This window comes from Centropristis striata, chromosome 6 (genome assembly GCF_030273125.1).
Source record: "Centropristis striata isolate RG_2023a ecotype Rhode Island chromosome 6, C.striata_1.0, whole genome shotgun sequence".
In the NCBI taxonomy this organism is placed as follows: Eukaryota; Metazoa; Chordata; class Actinopteri; order Perciformes; family Serranidae; genus Centropristis; species Centropristis striata.
The window spans coordinates 29,682,235-29,707,772 of record NC_081522.1 but is presented as its reverse complement, the minus strand read 5'-3'; the positions used below and the strand labels follow the sequence as shown (position 1 = coordinate 29,707,772).

Genomic DNA, 25,538 nt, shown 5'->3' with positions numbered 1-25,538 from the left:
ATAAGAAGCATGTGACCTAAATGGGATCAGGGAAGAGATTAAATGAGATGTTTCTTTTGACCAGTTTTTGGAAACCTTTACAATAGTGCTACATGGAAAATCACTGTTTTTACTATTTTGTGAATCAATGACTGTTACTTGACTCAGATCTGCGTGTGAAGTGAACACAGTCCATTTGCATTAGTGTTTAGGGTTTACGTAGTGTGTGATTCACGCTGATTTCATTGCCTGTGTGTCCTCTCAGGGAGAGTGTGTGCTGACCGTTCAGCTCGAAGATGATGATGTGTGTCATACTGAGGCAGAAGAGGAGGAGGAGGTGGAGTTTTATCTTTTATTCTCAGGATCCACCCAAAGACACCTGAGCAGCACGCTGCGAGTCAGCCATGTCACACTGCAGGCTGTGTGTCCAGGTAACACACACACACACACACACACACACACACACACAAAACTTTTCTCTACCTAACAGATGTATGTGTCCTTTTTATTTCCGAACCACCACAGCAGACAGTGACCAAGTGACAGACGTTCACATTGAGTCATACCTTTTAAGAGAAAAATAAATATTTCATTTCGAGGATAAAATCATCAATTTACAAGAAAGGAAGTCATAACGGATAGGTCTTATAATTAGTTAATATCAATTAGGTTATTAGGTATTTTAGTTGTTACATTCTCATAATACACAACAGCTTTTGTTCATATCGACTGCCGGGAACATGGTCTAAAGCTCGTCATCACAGGAATCGTTAGAAAGCTCCCACTCTAATGCACAATACATCTTCTATATTCTTGTTGCTATGAGTTAGATTCAATATTTCGTCTTCAAATAGTAATTTCCATTAAGAATGTATGAAATATTTAAAGGACTTTTTCCTCAAAATGAGTTTTTTCTCATGCTCTGAGCCATAAATAGCAACTTCTCATACTTTCTAAATTTATGAAATGATAAAAGGAGATATCCCAATTTCCTTGTATCTAATATATCAACAAAATAAGATAATAACTTTGAAATTTGCTCTATCCAGGGTTCAGATTTATTTCCAGGGAACATATGCAAATGAGAGCATATTTGATGAGTACACATCCTTGTTTGCATTCCTAAACATAACAGTTCAGAAAACCTGTAATGCAAAAAAATATTGTCTTAATGTAAATAAAGAAACTGAGGAAGTTTCATATTGATATCTATAAGTTAAAGAAGTACCCTATTCACCTGTAGTGTGTCCCTTTTAAAAATGAAGTACAGTAAATAACTCAGTTTCCTCCTTCCTCCGTCTGCTCACTGAATGTGGTTTGTTTTGTCTGGCGGTTAGTGTAGCTTTAAGCCCAGGACATCTGTAGCTTCTAGAGCCAGTACACAGACCAATAACTCAAGTCATTTCTAACTAACCCCACCATACTCAGTCTGTTAGCACATGTTGGAGCTGCATAGTACGTCTACACTGCTGTGGGTGAAAACAACAACATCTACTGTCACAGAGTCAGGGACTAGGAGACAGACTCAGGGACTAGGAGACAGACTCAGGGACTAGGAGACAGAGTCAGGGACTAGGAGACAGAGTCAGGGAGACAGAGTCAGGCACTAGGAGACAGAGTCAGGCACTAGGAGACAGAGTCAGGGACTAGGAGACAGAGTCAGGGAGACAGAGTCAGGGACTAGGAGACAGAGTCAGGGAGACAGAGTCAGGCACTGGGAGACAGAGTCAGGCACTGGGAGACAGAGTCAGGAACTAGGAGACAGAGTCTGGGACGAGGAGACAGAGTCTGGGACGAGGAGACAGAGTCATGGACTAGGAGACAGAGTCATGGACTAGGAGACAGAGTCATGGACTAGGAGACAGGGTCAGAGACTAGGAGACAGGGTCAGGGAGACAGAGTCAGAGACTAGAAGACAGAGACTGATGATGGACATTTGTGGAAGAACGTGTGTGGAGATGAATATAATTAGTTTTTGTGTCCTGTGTGTGTGTGTGTGTGTGTGTGTGTGTGTGTGTGTGTAGCCCATAATGTGTGTGAGCAGGTGCTGGTGACATTGTGTTTGGCTCGGCCTGGTGGACCAGTGGACACACACTCACAGGAGACCTTCTGCTTTGTTCAGGTAACACTCACTTCCTGTTCCAGCTATTGAAATGAATGAGAATTCTCTGTAACAGGCACAAAGTGTACAGCAGTACTGTGTGTGGAACGTTGCTCTTGGTATTTTTTCTTCATAGTGATTAAAAGCCAGCATTCTCATATACGACAGATAAATGTCAGTTAATCTTTACATTTACAACTCATTAGAAAACAAAATAAAGGATCCCTGTCGTGTGTTCATGGCTAGAACATCAGCTGATTTATGCTCATTATATTGTTTTTACTGTCAAACAAAAAATATGTGAAAATAAAAAACTATGTGGTGTCTCATCCCAAGGAATTTGGTCGGATAATGGAAATATCCTCAAACATAACTGTAACATTTATGTACATTATGGCTGCTGTCCAAGTGATTCAAATGTTAAAGAAAATAAATCACATTTTTTAAAACTTTTTTAAACATGTTTAAGAATGTCACAAGTTGACAACAAAATCTGATTAAACATTTTTTTAAAGTAAAAAACTCTATTGAATTATTTAAAATGTGCAGATATAAATAATAATAATAATAATAATAATAATATCTTTATTTATATAGCACCTTTTAAGAACAGCAGCTTACAAAGTGCCTCGACAGAGAGCAGTTAATCACAAAATGAATGATGCCATGAGGCTAAATAACATTCTTACATTGTGCTCACGTTGTGCTGTATTTCTTTCTCTTCTCATCCCTGTCTTCCTGTCCTGTTCACCTCTGTCATATTGTTTTTGTGTGTTTTTTATATGTTTTGCACGGGTTGATGGCTAATTTCGTTGTACTACCCTGTGCAATGACAATAAAGGCTTTCTGATTCTAAGAAAAACAATAAAAGACAAAGCAGGAACAATCACAAGACATTCTCAGATACACAGAAAATAAAAGGTAAAAGGAGTAAAAAAGTAGAAAATGAAGAAGTTCAAAGGAGTAATGAAATGGATAGCATTGCATCAAAGCAAGTCTATAAAAGTGGGTTTTAAGAAGTGATTTAAAGTGATGAATGAAATAGACACTGAAATGGAAGAGCTCACTAGAGGGCAGCACACTCCGCTGTGTCAGGGCTTTGAGTTGTATCATGATATATGTATGTATTTATGTATGTATGTATGAAATAATGATGGCAGTGCTTGTTGTGTGCAGGACTTGGCTCTTGACATGGCCCACTTTCTGCTTGACAACACAGCTCCACAGGAAGCATTACTACTGGATGATCAGCAGGTAAGCAGTAGGAAAGAGCTTTATGGCTCTAAAATATTGACTCATCTTTATTATTATATTTGTTTGTTAATTTGAGGCCTTTTTTATGCTGTTATCTCAAATATTTGTTTGGATACACTTTGTGATGTGTCTAGAAGTAACACGTCACATAATTAAGACTAGAAAAAGGTCACAAGTGCAGATCTTCCAGTCTCCTGCACAGCAAAGCTCTGATGAACCAAACTCCATCCAAAAGACAAGCATTTTAAAAGTAGTTTTCATGTGGTCTTGCAGACAGACCTGATAAAGCATGAATTCAGATTTTTTTCACATCAGCATCATGTTGTAGTTATTTCTGAGTCATTTTGATCCATTCATTGACATTAAATCACAGCTAAATCACTTCTTACTGATAAATTAGTGGCACACCAGCAGTCATCCAGACACAGTTCCTGGAGAAGGTCATAAAATTGCTCTGGATCATTTTATTAATACAGAAATGATGCCGTTTGGTGTTCTGGAATATCTGGGACTGCCTTTTTTTACACTGGCGTTTCTTGCATGAGTGACATGAGAAGACACAAATGGGATCCTGCGTTCAAACTCACAGGATGTGAAATAAAAAAGCTCAAGGTTCTGTGATGCACAGTGATACATACACACACACACACTGCATAGACCAATATGTGTCCTGCAGCAGACGAGATCAGACTTGTTTTAGGGTGTCTGCAGAAAATAACTCTAACTGGAGCAGCTGCTGATGGGTTGCGCCCCCTACAGGCTGGAGGAGTCAGCAGTCAAACAATCATAGAAAATGGGTTTATCAAGAATTATTGATCATTTCAACCATTAGAGGTCCTTCAGCAGTCAGTTCTAGATTCGTTTTGCTTATTTATGACTAAGTCTTCCAGTAGGAGGTAGAGGTGGGGGGAAAAAAATCGATTGCATATTATCGCAATATCTTACGTGGCGACATTATATCGATTCATGCCCGCCAAGTATCGATATTCAGCACCACAGGGCCATCAATATTTTGTTTTGTTTTGGCCGTAGAGGGTTCACTTTTAGGAATATACTGGAGATACTGGTATCATATGAAACTAGAAGATCTAAGGAATCTGTAGGTTGTTGAAATACTGCTGCAGAGGTAGGCTTTTTTATGTTTCATTCAAAAAAATTCTGAGCAGTGAAGTTTTTTGTCTTCCATACATGTTTGATATCAGTTCAGTTCAGTTTGACTGAATACTTTGTTGGTCAGTCTGTGGGTTTGAGTCTCATTGTGGAGAAATAAAAAGATTGAAGTGAGATGAATAGACTGAGAATTTTCTCTTATTTGACAAAAAATTCTTGATCAAATTTAATTTTTGGACACAAAATGCAGTTAAACCGTTAAATTGCAATATATTGTATCACAATACTCACCATATCGCAAAATGCTTAAAATCGCAAAATATCGTATTGTCAGGATAAAATCATATCGTGGCGCCTCTGCTGATTCCCTCCTCTAGTAGTAGGAGAGATTAGCCTCAGACAGACCGATACAAAAACCATGATCCTTACGCCTGGCCAAGATAATGAACAATGCAAAGAAGTGTTTTTAGAAGTGGACAGAAGACATAACCTGCTGTTTCTTGTGTGTCAGATTCCATTGAAAGAGTGTGAGAGGTTGGACCAGAACTTGGCCCTGGCCCTGAAACACCTCACCCTGCCCCACCAGAGGACTGGACCAGATACACATGGTGGCACAGACGGACACGACACAGGGACACACAAGGAAACATGTCCGAATGTCTCCACACTGCTGGACAGCTGCACCAGTGAGTTAGAAACCTCTAATCACTGTTAGTTGTCATTCACTTTTGTCCTTTTTCTGCCTTCATTTACATCTTGACATGTGCTCATCACTTCAAGCAGCATTGATGTTAGCTGTTAGCTCCAGCTCCTTCACTCTGTGCATGCTGAGGTTACACTACCACCTTTCCACCTTCCTTTCTACAAAACGCTAGCTTCATCTTTGCAAGTGGAATACAAACGTGACAGCAGGATGTCTCACCTTAGATGATAAATGTTGTAAAGGGACTGACAGTGAAGTTGGTGGTGTGTCTCAAATATATGCAAAAAAAAACATTTCTTCTTCTTTTGAAATGTGATATATGCACTTTATACCTGCAACAAATAGCACAAATTTGCACATTTATTCTAGGCACTTTTTTTTTTTGCACTCAGCAGTTTTTGTCTCCATGCAAAGTGATCTTACATATTTGTAGCATTAGTACTGTTTGTTTGTGTAATTGTTTTTATTGGTTATTGTTCTTCCATTTCACCTGGTTGCAACTTAATTTCTTCTATGGGGCGAGCCTACATGTCAAAGTATCCTCAGGCAAGATACTGAATCCCAAATTGCAGAGCACTGCCTTTACTGTAAAGTGCTTAGAGTGGTCGCAAAGACTAGAAAAGCGCTATATAAGTGCAGTCCCTTTACCATAACAAATTCTATTTTATGGTATTGGTGTTGTGCTGCTGCTGGAAGTGCAATGTATTACTAAAGTTCAATCTATCTATCTATCTATCTATCTATCTATCTATCTATCTATCTATCTATCCATCCATCCATCCATCCATCCATCCATCCATCCATCCATCCATCCATCCATCCATCCATCCATCCATCCATCCATCTATCCATCTATCTATCTATCTATCTATCTATCTATCTATCTATCTATGGACATGCTGGGCTTTAAATGAAAATATTGCATAAGACAATGAGAGAAGATGAAAGAATTAATATCCAACTTTCTCTGAAACCTGGAGCCAGTAAATTTCTATATCGGTTTAGACCTGCCCTCCCATTTCTCTCTCCACTAGGAGGTGTATAACTCACTCTGCCGAGTCCAGCCCCTCACTGTTTCTCTTTTTTTGTTCCTCTTCAGCCGTGTCTCAGAGCCAGCAGCTCTCCAGCCTGCTGCACTTGGCAGCCAGTCATGGTCTAAGGACAGTAGCAACGTTCCTGCTGCAACAGCCGGGGGGCAGGGAGGCTCTGAGGAGGCCCAACGCTCAGGGACTGACTGCAGTACAACTGGCAGAGAACAGAGGACATAAGCAGCTGGTGGAGCTCTTCATACAGTGAGTACCTGATACCACAAGCTGTTGAGTCACTGTTGGTGTACAGTTGGACTATACCTATGTTGTTAGAATGTAAGGATGCCATTGGTTTTATTGTGAAAATAGCTGTATAGTGGACCATTACTCCTGTTGGCAAATCACCTGAGCTCTAGTGAGGAGGTGCTTCCAAGGTCAAGTTCAGAAAAGACAAAATATTAAAATGGCAACAGGCAACAAAGTATATGGCTGCATCTAAAACTTCAGAACATGAAGAACACAGAAGACGGACAGAAGTGCAATAGATGTTGTTTGTCCAGAACAGATCAAAAAAATAAATTACAGTAGATAGAATATGAGAGGGGAGAAGTAGGGAAGACAGAGGAGGGTTTCAAAGCCATCATAATAAATCTGTCAAACATCATAATAAATATAACTGTTGGACACTAGGCACCTACTACTACTAGACTACCTACTTTGCCTGCCATGTGGCAAAAGTCTGCCCCTGGTGTATTTCACTGATCTCAGTGCAACAGGCGGCAACCTCCCGGTCTGAACAGTGAAGCAAACCTGGAAGTGCATTCAGCCTGAATTCTTTAAAAAGTCCAGCAGGGGTCAACGCCATCAGTTGCAAAAGAAGTCCTGTCCTATCTATCTCAATACAAAATTAGACTACTTCTCACTTGATTTATTACTCCTGTTAAAATGCTCTTTGCAACATTATGGTCTCAATCACTAATTTCAAGTCTTCCAACAATGTGATGTTTATTGTGCAAATAATGGCCCCATTTAGAAGAAAATGCATAATAAAGCAGGGTATGATTTGGGGCCTGGCTACCTTGTTATTGACAGGGCACTAACACAGCAAGTGCAATAGAGCGCCACAGGAATGAGTTGTTACACCTGGATGTAAGTTAGCATTTTAGCGTCCTGGGGTCTATCCTCTCAAACTCAATAGGCTCGTTTCCATTAGGGTAAAACGTGGCCCCTGGGAAAGTCTCAGGCCACGCCCTCTCAAATGGCCACTCACTCAGCGTGTCTCAATTCCATAAAAGGCCAGAGAGGGGTTTACAAGACTCCGGAGGTGACGTATGGTTTTCGATTGTCGCGTAATCACTTAGCGACAATTTCAACCATGACGTCACATACACGACGGATTTAACAGGGGAGACGATCCAAGCGTAAACAATAGGGAAGAAGACGCAGAGATGGATGGAGCAGGGCTTGCTGTGTTTCTTGTCGCTGTGTTCATGCGCATGGTGGCGATGATTATGGACGAGAGTGTTATTATTGTTGTGACTACTCCCTACTTAGCCAGCTTTTAAAAATGGAGCATGTTGTTGTGGCGTCGAGTACTATGTCACATCCCGCTTAGCGTTCTATCCAATCAGCAACCAGGCTTTTTTGAGGATAGAAAAACTACCCACTTCATTCCGGGTATTTGACTATAGTGGACACGCACCTAATGAGGATTTTGAATGGGTTTTTGGTCAGATGCCTGGAATAAGGTCTGCGGTTAACCCAAGCTGAAGAGATGTTCATGTTTTGTTGTACGACATTAAATATGTTAGTAAATATCCCCACTTGTGAATTTTGGAGTTTCTACCTATCCTTAAAAAGGCGATTGCTAACAAGTGGCTAAATGAGACTACAGTGGTTGTCGGGGACATTTAACGTCATCACGCCGGACACGGACAGGAACTCTCTCACTCGTCCTCCTCTCAGCCTCTAGTTGTGTTCTTCAATGCTCTTGCAAACTGTTGTAGAAAGTAAAGGCTACGGGTTCGATTGTCGGTGACCGTCTTAGGCATAACAATAGTGACGTTCAAGTCATGCAACTGTATTGTAGTTCGCTATAGCATAATGTTAGCTTTTAAAAGTGGTGTTCATTTGTATAGATTATTCTGCTGAACAAAACAAGTCAGCATCAGAAACGTGTGTCTGCCACAGAGCTTATTTTCTGCAATGATCCAAAATCCAATGCAAAAATCCCATAGATTAATTCTCAATAGACCCCATGGTGATGCTACTTCTGGGTTGGCCTACAAAAATTAATAATTTTGTTTGCTTTCTATGTCCTCGGTTGTCAGGTAGAACCACATCTAGATCCACCCCTCACTCCTCCCCAGTCCCAATACGGTCTCTTCCGTTTTTTTAAAAACAAAGAAGGCGACAGCCGTAATGCCCAACTTGATGCTTCAGATGGGCAGTCCACAAAATAATAGGTGACGTTAGTCACTACGTCCACTATTTTTATACAGTCCATGTGCTCCAACTTTGGTGTTGATGCAACTATGTCATAGCAGGTGTTTTGCTCAGGACCCAATGCAGAGTCAAGTGAGGAGTAGCTTGGATAAGAAATTTAGGTAACACTTTCTATGAACAGAACAGTTATAAATATAGCTTATAATGACTTATAAATCCAAGTGTCTTATGAGTGCTCTTGACTGGTTATAAACTACAGGCTGACTGATGAGGCTTATAATACATTACAACTACTCATACCCCTCTATACACACACCTCAACAATCAATTGTTATAAGGACTCATAGGATGCCATAAGTATAAATAAATAATCAATGTATGCTTTAAGTAAAGTGAGGTTCATATAGACGCATCTATAATGCAGTATAGCTAATCATGATGTTTCATTGTTGGCTGTAAGTAAAGTGTAACACATTTTCATGCATTTAAAAGAAGCTATGCTGCATCATAAGTCATTTCGTCAGATACCAAATATAGAGAATTACACTAAGATTAGGAATGTAACGGTAAAGCTCAGTTTCAACCTGTAGGGGGCAATCCACGTGCATATTTTGTCCACAAAATGTATATTTTTAAGATTCACAGATTTGGAGCTCAATCAATCACCAACACTACTTAATATGTAGATATAAGGGTTTACATATGAAAACTTTGGTTTTGGTTGAAAGCTACAGTATACAGTAAAGTGTGTTTTTATATTTGTAGAATTTGTTTTTATATTTGTAGCAGTGGTGGCTTTGCATGCCCTTTGCCTATGTTTGCTACAGTAGTTAATTAAGAAAGAAAGAAAGAAAGAAAGAATAACATGAGAAAGAAATTCAAACTTCAAATATTTCCTCACCACCAGATGGTTGATTGAGACTGTTTTAATTGCTGAAATAAAGCTTGAAAAATGTACTGTCTTTTTCTCTTTTTTTGGTTTTATTCCTTAAACTGTAATTAAGTCCCAAAACCGAAGTTTTCATATGTAAACCCTTATATCTACGTATTAAGTAGTGTTGGTGATTGATTGAGCTCCAAATCTGTGAATCTTAAAAATATACATTTTGTGGACAAAATATGCACGTGGATTGCCCCCTACAGGTTGAAACTGAGCTTTACCGTTACATTCCTAATCTTAGTGTAATTCTCTATATTTGGTATCTGACGAAATGACTTATGATGCAGCATAGCTTCTTTTAAATGCATGAAAATGTGTTACACTTTACTTAACGCCAACAATGAAACATCATGATTAGCTATACTGCATTATAGATGCGTCTATATGAACCTCACTTTACTTAAAGCATACATTGATCATTTATTTATACTTATGGCATCCTATGAGTCCTTATAACAATTGATTGTTGAGGTGTGTGTATAGAGGGGTATGAGTAGTTGTAATGTATTATAAGCCTCATCAGTCAGCCTGTAGTTTATAACCAGTCAAGAGCACTCATAAGACACTTGGATTTATAAGTCATTATAAGCTATATTTATAACTGTTGATATAGTGCATCATGAAGCTTTATATGTGTTTATGAGTGCAGTCATAATGCATTATGATTGATTATAATGAGCATTATAATTCACTATGAATGCCCTCATAATGCACTATAGATGTAGTCTTCATAGAAAGTGTTACCGAAATGTATTATAAAGCTGCAAGCAGCAATACCAATATAATACACTGGCACTACACTAGTTCCTTTGAAAGGTTATTATTCACTAGTATCTCAAGCCTTTTTCTACATGATTAAAAGAACAACAGTGTAAATGTTGTGGTCAGCTTTGTTTGGCAGGAAAAAAAAAAACAATCGATGGCTAGCCAGTTTTCTAAATGTTGTTGAGGCTTTCCTAAAAATAAATATTACGTTGTGTCTTTGTAGGTTTGAGACTTCCTCAAATGTCCATGTGGAGCCAAAGCAGCAGCTGCACTTTTGCCCAGAAGGCCGAGTGTTTCAGCACCATGCAAACCTTGGTACCTACAGCCTAACATTCCCGGGCCTCCATCAGAGGGAGGAGGGGGCAGAGAGCCAGAGCAGTGACGAGTGCTGCCTGCAGGAGGAGGTGAAGGAGCTGAGGAGACGTATTCATCTTCACAGGGACAGAAAGGTGAGCTGATAGCATGCAGTGGTATCTGTGGGTAAGTTTAGCAATCTCCACCACCATCAGAGACATTAGACCGTTTTCAGCTCTGGTTGTGCCTCTCGCTGTAGCCCTGGCGTGTAGTTACAGTTTTATGGAAAAGCACATCAGCTGACTCCCTTAACACACAAGCACAAATCCACGTGTCTAATGGACTGACTGATAGATAGAAGACATACAAGAAAATAACTGATTATAAGCATTGTTAGTGTAGAGTGTTTTTTTACAGTAGCCTTATCATATCAATGTATTTTGAATTTAAATGTTATGTTGTTGTCTAGCTGCTAGTGAGACAGTTTGTGTAATGGGATTTTCCATCCATACTTGTCTTTCTTCTTGCAGGGAAACTCTGTTGGTACACATGACCTGGTCAGCCCTGTCTTTGGGCCGCAGCCCTGCTTTAACAGCCAGCAAGAGAGCAAGCCGGATGTCGGCCTGTCTTTGGTAACCATAGAGACCTACAGCACAACAACAGGCAATACTTCGTCATCGGAGGACAGAGCACAAGGGGAGGACTCTGCTGTTGTCACTCATATATCCTGTAGCAGTGGAAGTCTTTGTCAGAGCCAGGAAGCTACAGCAGCTGCCAACTCTCCTGCTGGCCGTAACAAGAAAAACAAAAAGAGAACTACAAAAACCACAAAGCATGCAACGGAATCTCCAGGAAATAACAGAAGCACCCCAGAGGCCGGTAGAGGGAGTGCACAGAGGCCCGGAAAGGCAACAGGAAGTAGAGCAGAGACAGATGGGGCCGTGTCACCCAGAGAACCAGTGGTAGCATCTGTGATTGGCAAAGACGGAGCCACAAAACCTCAGCATAATCTCAGAACCGAAGAGACTCCATTACCCACAAAGCCTGAGTGTGCACCAGGTGGTGATGGGAAGTGTTCGGGCAGGAAGGCAGTGGCCTTGCCTGCCACCACCATCGTAGAAAAACAGGAAGGAGAGAAGTGGGAAGTTGAGCTGCTGATACATGAGCGACTTGTAGAGACAGAAGCAGTGAGACAGACAGAACAGGGAGCCACTCAAAGTCTCCCAGCAAAAGACGAATCAGCTGCAGAGAGGACAGGTAAGATCACCAGTGTGTCACAGTGTTGGATTCATTCAGTGAACAGGGAGTGGGGTGGAAATGACCACAACTTGTTTAGGTTTTGATATGGTATTTGAGGGTGCAGACAGAGACGACTGTTCAATAGAGCTGAAATATTAAAAATCAACTTGTGACTTGCAGGCGGACGACAAAGAACAGGAAACCTGAGTCACGCTGAGTTGTGTCACTGGTGATTGTTGTTTCACTATTACACCCAAAATGGGAAACAAAATAAAGTTACAAGCTTTTCCGAAGCTTTTTCTTTCTGTTTTAATGTGAGAATCAGTAGTTTTTGACAGTAGTGGAAAATCATAACTACCATAACTTAGAGGAAAGTATACAAATATTTCCATAGTGTTTAGAGTGACATATACGAACAAAGAAAGCACAACAGGCTAACTTGCCACTGCACATTTGTAATTGCAGATGTTAAATATAATATCTAATGAAAGTTTGCATATATAGAATGAAACTGAAAACGATCATTCAAGATACATACAGTATGTTCTACTTTAATTGTACAGTTTTGTTCTGTGGCACTGATGTCAACAAGTTTGCATATCGTATTCCCTCAACTGGTAATCTGCATCGCTCATAGTGACGTTAATCCTAAAGGAGTTGATCAGTGAAAGGTGCTTTTTAGCTGATTTCAAGCTGACACTCTGAACATTGTCTTGTTCAGGTTAGCTGTGCAGCATGAGTTACCATGGTGATCTAGCTGGGTTTAAAGAGAGCCATCTACATGAGACCACTAGCGCCATAATGACATCCAAGTTCATTCAGTAGTCTCAAATTTCATTCTATATATTCAAACTTTTGTTCCATATTCTCAAGTTTTATTCCATCTTCTCAAGTTTAATTCCATATATTCAAACTTTATTTTCATATTCTTGTTTCATTCTATATATTCAAACTTTTGTTCCATATTCTCAAGTTTTATTCCATCCTCTCAAGTTTAATTCCATACATTCAAACTTTAATTTCATATTCTCGTTTCATTCCATATATTCAAACTTTTGTTCCATCTTGTCAAGTTTCATTCCATATTCTCTAAGTTTCATTCCTTTTTTCTCAAGATTCATTCTATATATTCAAACTCTTATTCCACGTTCTCGAAGATTCATTCCATTTTCTCAAGTTTTATTCTATATATTCAAACTTGTATTCCATTTTCTCAAGTTTTATTCCATACATTGAAACTTTTATTCCACATTCTCTAAGTTTCATTCCATATTCTTGAAGTTTCATTCTTTTTCTCAAGTTTCATTCTATATATTCAAACTTTCTTTCCATCTTTTCAAATTTCATTCTATGTTCTTGAGTTCCATTCTATGTATTTAAACTTTTATTCCATATTATCAAGTTTCATTCTATATATTCAAACATCCATCGATTATCCTAAACCACTTATCCACACTGGGGGTCATGGGGGACTGGAGCCGATCCCAGCTGACATTGGGCGAGAGGAGGGGTACATGCTGACCTGTCCGGGGCAGACACATAGAGACAGACAACCTTTCGCGCTCTCATTCACTCCTACGGGCAATTTAGAGTCACCAATTAAACCTAAGATGAATGTTTTTGGACTGTGGGAGGAAGCCGGAGTACCCAGAGAGAACATGCAAACTTCACACAGAAGAGTTGAGCCTGTGACCCTCTTGCTGTGAGGCAAGAGTGCTAACCGCTACACCACTGTTTATTACATATTCTCAAGTTTTATTCCATATAATGAAAACTTCCATCACATATTCTCAAGTTTCATTTCATAGATATTCAAAACTCATTTATATACACGTCTATATGTGTATTTACAATACCAAAAAAAGATAGGACACTGACTTAACATGAATAAAACCAGACAGGTCATTGGTAAAATAATTTTTGACATATATTCAATTGATGTACAAATAAAATATATTTATTAAGTGGATGAGCAAGTTATCGCATAGTGTTTTATTAAGTTTAACATAACGCCCCAACTATTTTGGAATCAGGGTTGTATATAGAAACGTGTCCCTGGTTCAACTTTGACCTACTTTACATACTGAGATTGTGTTCAAACAGCTAATCTGTGCAATGAGGTAGTAATAGCAGTTGTTGTTTGATTATAACAAACAATCTGATCGTCTGACTAACCAGTACCCATCGTGCTTTCCTGTAGCAATGTTGCATGAGCTTTGAGGGTATTCCATAAGAAGGATGACTAAAACTATGACCCCATTTACACCTGGTAATAATATGTGTCCTCACTGAGATCTGATTGAGATCCTATCAAAGCTCACATGGGACGGATTTGTAGGAATGACAGTCAGGTGATTCTTATTCAGATTTTCGTCCTTTTATTTTGGTCATTTAAAGGTGTAATGGGGTATGTGAAAATCTGAAAAAATAAAATATATTTTGCAGTTCTTAATCTAATTGTGTCTCCTTTCAGTAACCATGGGTCAGGAACAATCCCAGGATCCCAAGGAAAGCCTGACAGACACAGAGGAGCCAAGCCAACCTGACACCTTGAACTGTCCTCAGTCTGGCACCAGGAGCAGCCCCAAGTCCCCGGACACAGAGAGAAAACCCCGGAGAGGCCTATGGCGGGATGGGGGCTGGATGGGAAGCAGAATGGGATCACCTCCACAAGGACCAGAAACTGTAGCAAAAACAGTCTGGTATCAGGGTGAAAACCCTGACCAGGGTGCCAATGAAGACTGGAATAGAGACGAAGTAAACTCCCAGTCAGTTTGGTATGACTGTGACTCAAAGGATCAGAGAAAACATGAACAGCTGGAGCAGGGAATGACAGAGCAAAAAGAATGTGATTTGAGCTCAGCACAAGCTTCTGGTCTCAGTTCTCATCAACTGTCCTCAGCTCTCAGTCAGCCACATGCTGCTGGAACAGAGCCAGCACTGTCACATGGGCATGGTGCACAAAGACAGGAAGTACACGGATCACAGCGAGTAGAGGAAGTAGGGCCAGATTGGAAGGAGGGAGGAGTGGAGGGAGACAGAGAGGAGGTCAGTAGCAGAGAGACGACTTCCAGCAGAAAGAACTCTGAAACGGCAGACGTCGAAGAGGGAGGAGGAGAGACGCAAGGGAGCGAAGAGAAAGGAGCAAAGGGCCGAAAGAAAAGGAGGAAGAAGAGGGGGAAGAGAGGAGGACACGAGGCCAAGCTCAGCTCCAGCTCAAGCATCGAGTCTCCGAGTCAGACGGAGATAAAGACGCTGAAAGAACAAGTGGCAAACCTGAACGCTCAGTCAGAGGGCGAGTCACAAGCCAAGGATAAAACAGGAAGGGCAGATGTCCATCCTCCAGCTCAAAGAGAGGAAGCTGACAAGGACGCCATGCGATTACCGAACCAGACAGAGGGCCGGACCACGGACGCTCACGGACCGGACTGTGACATCATAAACTCTGATCCTAGCGAAACAACTCTAGTGTTCAGCCCGACACATCTGACCGAAGTTACAGCTTCACAGACGTGGGAATCAAAGGAATTAGCAGAGGACAGCATACGCCTTCATGGACAGGATCACTTTAACCCGGAGTCTAACGCCACGGCTTTAGAACTCAGTCAAATGGGCATCAGAACGTCAGATGTTGAGGCGACTGTAAGCGTGCCACCAGCAGAAAAGGAACTACAAGATCCTACAGAGCTGGAATTAAAGGGATTTGCCAGTTCGCACAAACAAGCAGTGGACAATGTTGAATCAAAGTTATTGTCAGAAAATGAGGATTTGACAGGTTTGGTGGAATCTAGCTGTCCAGAAGAACTTCCTGCCAACCTTTCAGATAATACAGAATTCGCAGAGGACTCGTTTCTTGTGGAATTTCCTGAACAGAATGCACAACATGTACAATCTGCGGAGTCAAACAAACCAGTGGAACCTGTGGAGCCCATAGGAAGACCCATTGGATTTTTGGAATCAGTGTGTCCTACAGAAGTTGCGGGTCTGCCATTTGAAGACAGAGCGGATGTTTTACCACTTCAAATACGGGAAGGAAGCACTGAGGCAACGGCGAGGGAATATTTAGAGCATTGTTCGGCCTCTGAGATGCTGAGAGATCAGCAGCGCAAGGAGGAAAAGAGAAATGATTTGTGGGTGGGTGAAGAGGAAGTGTGTCAGGAAAGAAGTAGAAGTGAGGAGAATGACAGCGGGACGGTGCATGGCAAGGAGTTGTCTTCCACAGACAGGGAACAAGAGCAGCAGGCCAATGAAGATGTAGTTGCCACAGCAGTAGCAGTCGTAGCGGTAGCAATAGCTTCTGCCATTGCTTGCGTGGAGCTGAGCCAGAAGGTAGCAGACTATCAGTCAGAGAGTCAAGAGTCACTACGGCAGCTGCCAGATGATTCACTCGACTGTATTCAGTCCACACAGCTGATAAGCAACTGTCCATTGTTAGCAGCTGAGGCAGAAAACCAACCTATAGAGCATTCAGATGTTGAACCTACTGATCAGTTCACCTCTAATGAACAAGCTGATGTTGAAACATCTGAGGAGTGTGATTGTGCAGTGCTGCAGTGTAACACAGGGACAGAAGAGCTAGCAGCAGCACAGCTAAGTAGCACCCAGCAGGCTAACTGTGACCTGTCCGTACTTGCAGACTCTTGTAGGTTACCACAATTAGACAAAGAGGAAATCCTAACAGAAAATACATCAGACAAAGTCCTTACTTGTTCTCTACTTAAAGAAGAAGAAAGCCAACTGCAAGTCCAAATTAAACCTTTGCCAATAGAAAATGAAATGATTACAACCAAGGTAGATAGCCATGATCACACGCAGAGAGGAATCAGTCCTGTTCCAGAGCCAGGGCCACATCCAGAGACCTCTGATACATTATGGACGAACTCTGAGGAGAATCCAAGACTAGGAGAGCATAGAGACCTCCAGGATGAGTCCATCTGTCAGGAAGAGAGTGGGATTGAACATAGACATGAGGGAGATGATAGTCGTCCTTCAGAATCCGGACCGGCTGAGGGTAAGATAGGAGGGCAAGCACACGAGCAGAACAATCCACATTGCGCAAAAGCTTTGAGTGACACGTCAGATTTAGACTGCCAGGCTAAAGAGCATGAGGTAGGTCCACAACTCGATGCTCAGGTTAAAGCACCATGTGAAGGGGAGGTTCCCCCTTTGCTGCTTACTTGCGTCTCAACTCTTCCTGTTAGCGTCTGTGACTTGACTGATCCCAGTCCAGAAGAACCCACTGCCCCTGTGAATGTGGAAACAGGCAAATACCAGTCATCCCAGTCATTACCGGACATGAATCTCGTCACTGCCATCCCTCTTGATGCTGGCAGTGGCACGTTTTATATCGGAGGTCAAGAATCTGTTGTTATGGATGATGAGGTTGGTGTGTTTGAACGGCTGGATAAAGACTCAGACGCTCTGGATACCGTGGATGGATGGAAGGAGAGGGAAAAGAATAAGATGAAAAGAACGGAGGTGGTCACATCCCAGACAGGTAAATAACTGCTCTATACACTGTCTTTCTGTCTGTGTCGAAACCACTGACTGTATAAAGGAGATGGGGAAATGCGTTATAGAGAACGGGTTATCGAACTGATGATACTGTAAAGATAAGGTCAAGGAGTTCAATGTTTTAAGTTTTAGCCCCCGAAGAGGCATGAGGTTAGTTTTCATGGAAATCTGCATATTTAAGTGTGTTTTGTGTTTGAATAAGTTTTGGATAAAATTAATCTCAGTAATTCATGCTAGCAACGTTTGATTCAGTACGCTAGTTTTGGTCAAATCAATACTCTATTATTCTCTATTACTACTATTTCTGTGTGTTTGTTATTGCAACTTTCAGTTTGCAAACTGTAACTTTATCCAACTTAATTCTCAGCTCATTGGCTTATTGACGTACGGCCGCAGAACTGAAAGCTCGGCCATGTTTCAGTTCAGTGAGTACTGATACACAGTCACAGATTAGATAAAAAAAATAAAAATACACAGACCGATTAAAAATTACATGTGATCGACCAAATTCTGAAGACAGAAGACAGAGAGCCCTAGTTAATCAATCATCGATGTATTATTCCTATTCCTAGTCAGTGGTGCATTCAACATTTGTTACTTTTAGACAATAATTAGAGCATTAAAAAGTGATGTCATATTAGAACCTCAATTGCAAAAAAGTTGGGACCTTGTCCAAAATGTTAATAAAACAGAATAATTTCTGACATCTTCAATTGAAAACTTTAAAAAGACATATTTTATTTTAAGACTGATAAACTTTTTATTTTCTATATACTCCCTGAATTCTGAATTTGATGCTTTCTGTTTTGATTTACATTTTCCACAGCGTCCCAACTTTTTTGGAATCAATTATGGCAGACTGCTGCACTCTAGCTGCTGAAGCTAAGACACGCTCAATAGTTTACTCAGCTGTTTGTCATTCACTCAGCCACTACTGAGCCAGCTGCTAACTATGAAAAACGTGATATGATCAGCCCCATTGTTCATCTAGAGAATGACCCACTCGCTCTTTTTGAACAACAAATATACATTGTTCATTCTTTCTTTTCAAACAGCAGAAATAACCCACATTCTGTGACGGTGACCAGAAAACACCCTAGAGTTTGTGTTTGGCCAACACATTAGTCAGGCTGCAGCTGACTACATTTGTCAGTGCTGTAGTTGTAGTTAGTAGTTGTCATGTCAGTGTTGACTGACTTTCACCTCACAGCTTGTTCAGACATTAATCATGTAAGTTCCGCTTTCGATTGCTGCTCTTGTGACTTGAAATTGGCACAAATTGAAATCACCATGTTGCTATAAAAATAATGGTCCTACACTTAACTATCTTGAGAAGGTCGTTTCCAGATCCATGCATGATTTTTAACTTGTACCAGGGCTCCGTGGGATTAATTTAGTGAGCCTTGTATTTGGCCCTCCATCTTTAACAGTAGCAGATGGGTTTAGAACAGCAGAATAATGTCAGTAACAGGGCAGGGACTGTATGTGTGAGACGGCTGTTGGTCCGGCGCCACTGTTTGTATGGGGCACGGTATCCAGGCAACCTGATGATGTCATCAAGACTTAACAGTGGAGAGTGAAACTAGAGGTGGGCTGAGAAATGGTTGTGCTACGTGTATGTGTATTGCATGTGTCAGTGCGTAGACATGCTGTTATGTATGAGTGTGTGCAGTCTACACGTGTTTACATGGATGCATGCATAAAGTGTGTGTATGGGTGTGTTGCTTAATGTTATTCAGGACATGTGGCTGTAGAGTATGCTGTAAAACTAAAAAGTGAAAAAAAGGAAATGGATACGCAGTTTCTTTTACCCACTGCATGTGTGTGGGTGGGTGCTGCTGCAGAGGTTCAGTGGTTGAGTCTAACCTGAGCCTGTGTTCATAGTTGGCAAAGATGGTAGATTTGTCATTCTTAATGAGCTTGTGGTCCTTCCCCTCCACAGACACACTGCAACATTGAGACGTCAGTTAGTGCTAAGAATAGGAAAGGGTGCTATGTAGGTAGAAGTTGTGTTTTTTAGCAGAGGAACCTTGCAGGATCCTTCTGTTAGTTGCTAGTATGGTGGCATCACTGACAAGAAGTTTGACAGGTGGACATACGGAGCAGTCAGAAAGGTTGAAAACAAACTAGAGATTGATCAAACTTCTTTGGAAAGGAAAAATCAAATATTACGTTTCACCCAAATATGTTCACATGACAGTTTCTTATTAAACTTGAATGTATCCTACTACTGTACCATATTAAACTTTAATATACCATACTACTGTACCATATTTACTAAACTTTAATATACCATATGCACCAAATGTTTAAATACCATGTGTACTAAACTTTAAAGTAGTATATGTACTTAACTTTAAAGGACCCTATTACTGTACCATATGCACTTAACTTTAATATACCGTATGTAGTAAACTTTAATGTCCCATACTACTATACCATATGTACTAAACTTAAATGTACCCTACTACTGTACCATATGTACTAAACTTTAATATCCCATATGTACTTAACTTTAATATACCATATGTACTAAACTTTAATATACTGTATGTAATAAACTTTAATATCCCATATGTACTTAACTTTAATATACCATATGTACTAAACTTTAATATACTGTATGTAATAAATGTTAATGTCCCATTCTACTGTACCATATGTACTAAACTTAAATATACCCTACTACTGTACCATATGTACTAAACTTTAATATCCAATATGTACTTAACTTTAATATACCATATGTATTAAACTTTAATATACTGTATGTACTAAACTTTAATATACTGTATGTAATAAATGTTAATGTCCCATTCTACTGTACCATATGTACTAAACTTAAATATACCATATGTACTAAACTTTAATATACTGTATGTAATACACTTTAATATCCCATATGTACTTAACTTTAATATCCCATATGTACTAAACTTTAAACATACCATACCACTGTACCATATGTACTAAACTTGAATATACCATATGTACTAAACTTGAATATACCATATTTACTAAACTTTAAAGGACCCTACTACTGTACCATATGCACTTAACTTTAATATACCATATGTAGTAAACTTAAATGTCCCATACTAATGTACCATATGTACTAAACTTAAATGTACCCTACTACTATAGCATAAGTACAAAAATGTAATCTCAAGGAGTTTCAGGCTTTATGATGGCAGGCCTGAAGGTAAATTTCGATGTGCGACAGCTTGGATATAAGATTTCCAAACACCACAGGCTTAAACCTCTGAGACAGGAATATGGTTTACATGTAAATATACATTTCTAGCATTAATGCCTTTTTATGATAAAAGAAAAAAAAATGGCCATTGAGAATTAAATCCACCTTAGAAGTCGAAGCTGTACTGTTGAAGTATCTGCATTCACATTATGGCAGTAAGCCCCAGTTTCCATGTCACTGGGATCTTGTTGCATTGAGCAGTGACTCACTTCTTCTAGCTGCAGAAATTGAGGTGGAGGGGACTGCTAGCAGGGCGTGCTAGTTGGCTAACTTGCTTACAGCTACTGTTTTTAATGTTATGTGCAAAATTGATTTGCAGGAGAAACCCAGAGCTGTCATCTGCGGTCACAACAATCACATTAAAAATCACTTATTGAGCATGTCTAATGTTGCTGTAACATAATATTGCACACATTAGCTTGGTTGTTGGCACGAGTCAGTTGTCATGGAAGCACAGTATCCCAGTGGGCTGGATCGATATTTAAATATATCAACGAATAAGGTCTCTAATGGGTTACTGTGCTGCAATATGGCACACAGTTAATATATTTAACATGTCAGTGTTTCCTCTAAAGTTTTTTTGTTCAGCACTGGGTAAGTTACTCGCCACAGCCAAGACTTTGGAAAGGTGGAGTGGACAGTAGTGCTGAGATGGGACCGTGACAGCATCCATGTCCCAATTTATTGTTAGTCTAGTGTAGCCAGTCTGACTAATCAACAATATAAATTTAGACGTAACCTCTCCAGGGATCAGCACAAGCTGCTGTACCACTAGTGGCACAACTACTAGTGGTTAGCTAACTCGCTAACTTAGTATTAGAGTGAACTTTCCATACAGCTACTGTAGGGCTGGGCAATACTTCAATATAATAATTTATTGTCTTTCATTTGCATTATATCATGATGCAAATAAATATTGAGATTCAGAGATATTGTGATACAACATTACACTGTTTTATTTGATAACAAGCACTAAGGTGGGTCAAAGCTGAAGCAAACCATAGATGTGCTGCTATGCTAACACTAAGTTTGGAGCATACAAAAATAGACTTTATTATTTCATATTGAAAATGATTTAACCAAATAACCACAAAACATGGTATATCAGAATATATATAGTTATTGAGATATGAAATGACTTATATTGAGATAGAAGATTTTGGCCATATCGCCCAGCCCTATACTGTATCTAATGTGTCTAATGCTCAGACTTGTTGCTGTGATTAGTTGCAGACTTAATTTTTGTCTGCACCCACTGATGAATAAAAATTACATTTGCCAATGAAGGTTAACACTGGTGCAACTTACAAAGGTTCACAATCATAGGCTATTAAAGAAAATTTAACATTATTATACTATATTATACATGATACTTACAATGTAATACACTTTTTAAACAATTATAGAAATACACACTGAAAAAATAAAGATTAAATGAAATAAACACATAAATGAATATTAGTAATCTATGTTAAGTATCAGTCAATGCCTGACCATTTCAATATAGAATAAATAAAATAAATAAAACTAAATAAATAGCTACACAACACCATTTCAACATTACCCCAAGCTATTGACTGACATATCGATCTGGCTCTATTCTATAGGTTTTTCAAAACACTTGGAGATAATTTTTTGCCACACAGCCTACAGCCAACAGGGCTGCTGACACGGCTGATGGACAGAAACAAATCTCCATGCTCTCACAGTGGTTGATACATTATCAGAGCAGGTTTTGTGTGGGTGCTAGTGAAGATGACAAAAGAAATGCTAGGACAGAAAAGATCACATCACAGACCTAAAGAAACAAAGAGAATCCTGAAAAACGAATAGCTGCCTCACAGATTGACCAAAAATCAACTAAATTAATGTAAACCCTGCGTGAAGTCAAAGCTGAAAAGTAAGCAGAATTTCCAGTTACCACAGATGATCTAAAACAGGCAGCCAGAGTGGCAGCTTTGCATGAATGTAATGTCTAATTACATTACTGACTCCGCAAGAGAGGAGGAAACACCCTAACAGGATCTTCATGATATTGAAATCCCTGACTCATCTGGTGTCATTAAATAAGAGATCCACAATATGGCCTATTTCAGAGCTCATCTGGATACTATAAGCTAAGATTTCACTTCTTTGCACTGCTTAAAAGACGTTCATAACATATAGTTTGAACACACCTGAGGATAAGAAAAGGCCAAGATGGGTGATTTAATATTTTATAGCTCTGAACAAAACAAACTGACATCACTATTGTTAAGAAAACAAAAACAAATGTTAATTTTATCTATGTTCTCTTTTTTAGCTGTCAGGACTAAATAAGTCCATGTGTGTTGGTAGAATCAGTCACCATGTGTTGGATGTTTTGTCTCTGTAAGTCTTAATAATCGCAGGTCTTTTTGCAGCCTTATAGCAGCTCCACAAACCATGATAGCAGGAGATTCAACTCTTCATTAGTATTAATGATAAGTAATAAGCTTAATGACAGTCCTGTTGTGTGTTGTGATTAGGGTTGCAAAATTCAGGATTTTTTAAAGTTGCAAACTTTCCATGGGAATTTATGGGAATAATCAGGAATAAACGGGAAATTTACAAAATTTAAGGTTTCCCTTATAACAGGGAAAATACTTTTTAAGCATAATCTTGACTAAAACAACCAGATTTCATGCAAGTACACTTGAATAACTTGTTATTATACAGTCAATAATATATATACAATATTAGACCCTTTTTCTTCAGTTTCTTGTTCATTTTAATGCCTGGTACAACTAAAGTTACTTTTATTTGGACAAATATAATAATAACAACAACAATAGCTCATAAGAGTTTAATTTAAGAGCTGATATGTAGCCATTTTCCATGGTGTTCTTGATAATGATTTTGGTTGTTATCACGAAAACCATGGAAAATGGCTAGATATCAGCTCTTAAATTAAACTCTTTACTTTACTCTTACATGTAGTTGTATCAGGCATTAAATGAACAAGAAATTGAAGAAAACAAGGGTGGTCTAATAATTTTTTCTATGACTGTATCTCAGCTATTCCTCAATCACATGCACATAGTACACTTCTTACTGTAGGGCTGCTAAGGCCACTCCCCCTACATGCACTGTGCATTCCTCCATCACATGGGACTTTTTTGGAGGGAGAGGGGCTCTTTTCATTTTGGGGGGGGGTTAGTTATATTTAACTCAACATTCAGGTTTTTGTTGTTCAATGAAATAATTGATTTTTCAATAAAATAATTAAAACTTGATAAAATTCCATCTACGAATAAATCTGTTGAAATTTCATCTTTAAAAAAAAAATTTGAATATCCCCAAAATTCCCCAGCTTCACTTTACATGAAAAGTGTCTGAAGAGGGCTGACACATCTCACTGTTTTAGTCCGTGCAAATCGTACAACTTGTTTCACATTTAGATTTTGGTGCAATCAAATGGCATTTTGTGTTGGCTCATATGTATTTATTGAAGATTGTCATTGGATGTTGATGCTGCAGCAAGCTGAGGATCTATAACACAATGTTATATAACCATGAGGTGATTATAGGGCATCACTGTAAAAAGGATGGAAGAGAGAGGTCCAGGCTGTAAGTCTATTGACTCATTGAACTTTAGCTGTCTGAATGATATTGAGTATTGATTAACTGAGCCAAACCACAGGATTAGAAATAGTGCCAATCAAGGATTTTATTCCTATTAAATCTTTCAAATTTAACTCAACTTTTGAACTTAATATAACTCTGAGCTCATTCAAACCATCTTTAACGACATTTGCTGTGTTCTTTCAGCTATTTTCTAACTGCTGGTTTCTCTCTCAATATGACCACACAGGCCCATTTTCTCCTCCCACAGCCCTGTTGATGTATTTTATCCAGCACACACACTAACATGTCAGTGTTAGTGTGTAGCTCCAGCTGGGCTGTAGGGGAAAGGACCAGCTTTTTTTTAAAAAGTCTGCCAATATCCTCAGACAAAGAGGCAAAAACTAGATATTTCACACATGCATTTTGGATTTGCATGATGTCCTGTAATGATGAACCTGTGTTTTCTGTTCTCTACAGCAGCAGCAGCAGCAGCAGCAGCAGCAGGAGAAGAAGAAGAGTTTCAACAGACCAGGAGAGACTCGGACTGCACACACACTCTGCAGGTGAGTTCATACTGAAAGCTAGAGATGAAATGTTTTCTTTTGCTGTGAGTTTTTTTTCATGGGGTATGACCAGAGACACTTACAACAACAACACGTTCATGTGCAGCATGCAACACAAGCCCACTGTCTACAGGTGCATCTCAATAAATTAGAATATTGTAGAAAAGTTTATTTATGTCAATAATTCAATTCATAAAGTGGAAATAACACATTGTATAGATCCATTACACACAGAATGAAACATTTCATGTCTTAATTTGCATTGTTACATTAGAGGTGGGCGATATATATCGTCTACGATTATATCGTTAACGTTGTTTTGATGAAGTGCAATTTTACATGATCGAGTATTTATAATATCTCAGGGAGAAAACAAACAAAAGGCGCATAGACGGTAGAGGAGAGGTGCATGACAGTCCTCATTGGCCAGAATATTTACTATTATTTAATGTCTCTACATTGAAGTTTAACTGGGACTCTTGAATGCTTAACTTTAAAGAAAATAAACAAGTGCTGTTGTTCTGAACCATTGTGTCCATCCATAGATGTCCTGCTAAGCAAGAAGAATATTAACACCTTTTTTTGGTAAAGAAATCACATTTTAAAGGATATCGTCAGATTATCGTTATCTGAAAATAAAAAAAATTAATCAAGTTTTTTTTTTTTTTTGCCCATATCGCCCACCCCTATGTTACATTACCTAAAGGTAACATGCTGCAGGTTCTCTTGGTAAGGAAGGGTGAGAGGAGGGCTATTCAGTCT

General features: G+C 39.3%; 1 protein-coding gene across 1 annotated transcript in view; it reads left to right on the top strand.

The window, feature by feature from the left end:
* Positions 1–25,538, top strand: part of akap13 (A-kinase anchoring protein 13) — a 116,849-nt gene that overhangs the window by 36,796 nt on the left and 54,515 nt on the right. Inside the window, exons 3-11 of the mRNA XM_059335896.1 lie at positions 245–410; positions 2,004–2,101; positions 3,257–3,334; positions 4,956–5,130; positions 6,247–6,439; positions 10,549–10,774; positions 11,150–11,876; positions 14,332–17,355; positions 24,691–24,776. Of these exons, the coding sequence (XP_059191879.1) occupies positions 245–410; positions 2,004–2,101; positions 3,257–3,334; positions 4,956–5,130; positions 6,247–6,439; positions 10,549–10,774; positions 11,150–11,876; positions 14,332–17,355; positions 24,691–24,776 (4,773 nt within the window). The remainder of the gene's footprint in view (positions 1–244; positions 411–2,003; positions 2,102–3,256; positions 3,335–4,955; positions 5,131–6,246; positions 6,440–10,548; positions 10,775–11,149; positions 11,877–14,331; positions 17,356–24,690; positions 24,777–25,538) is intronic.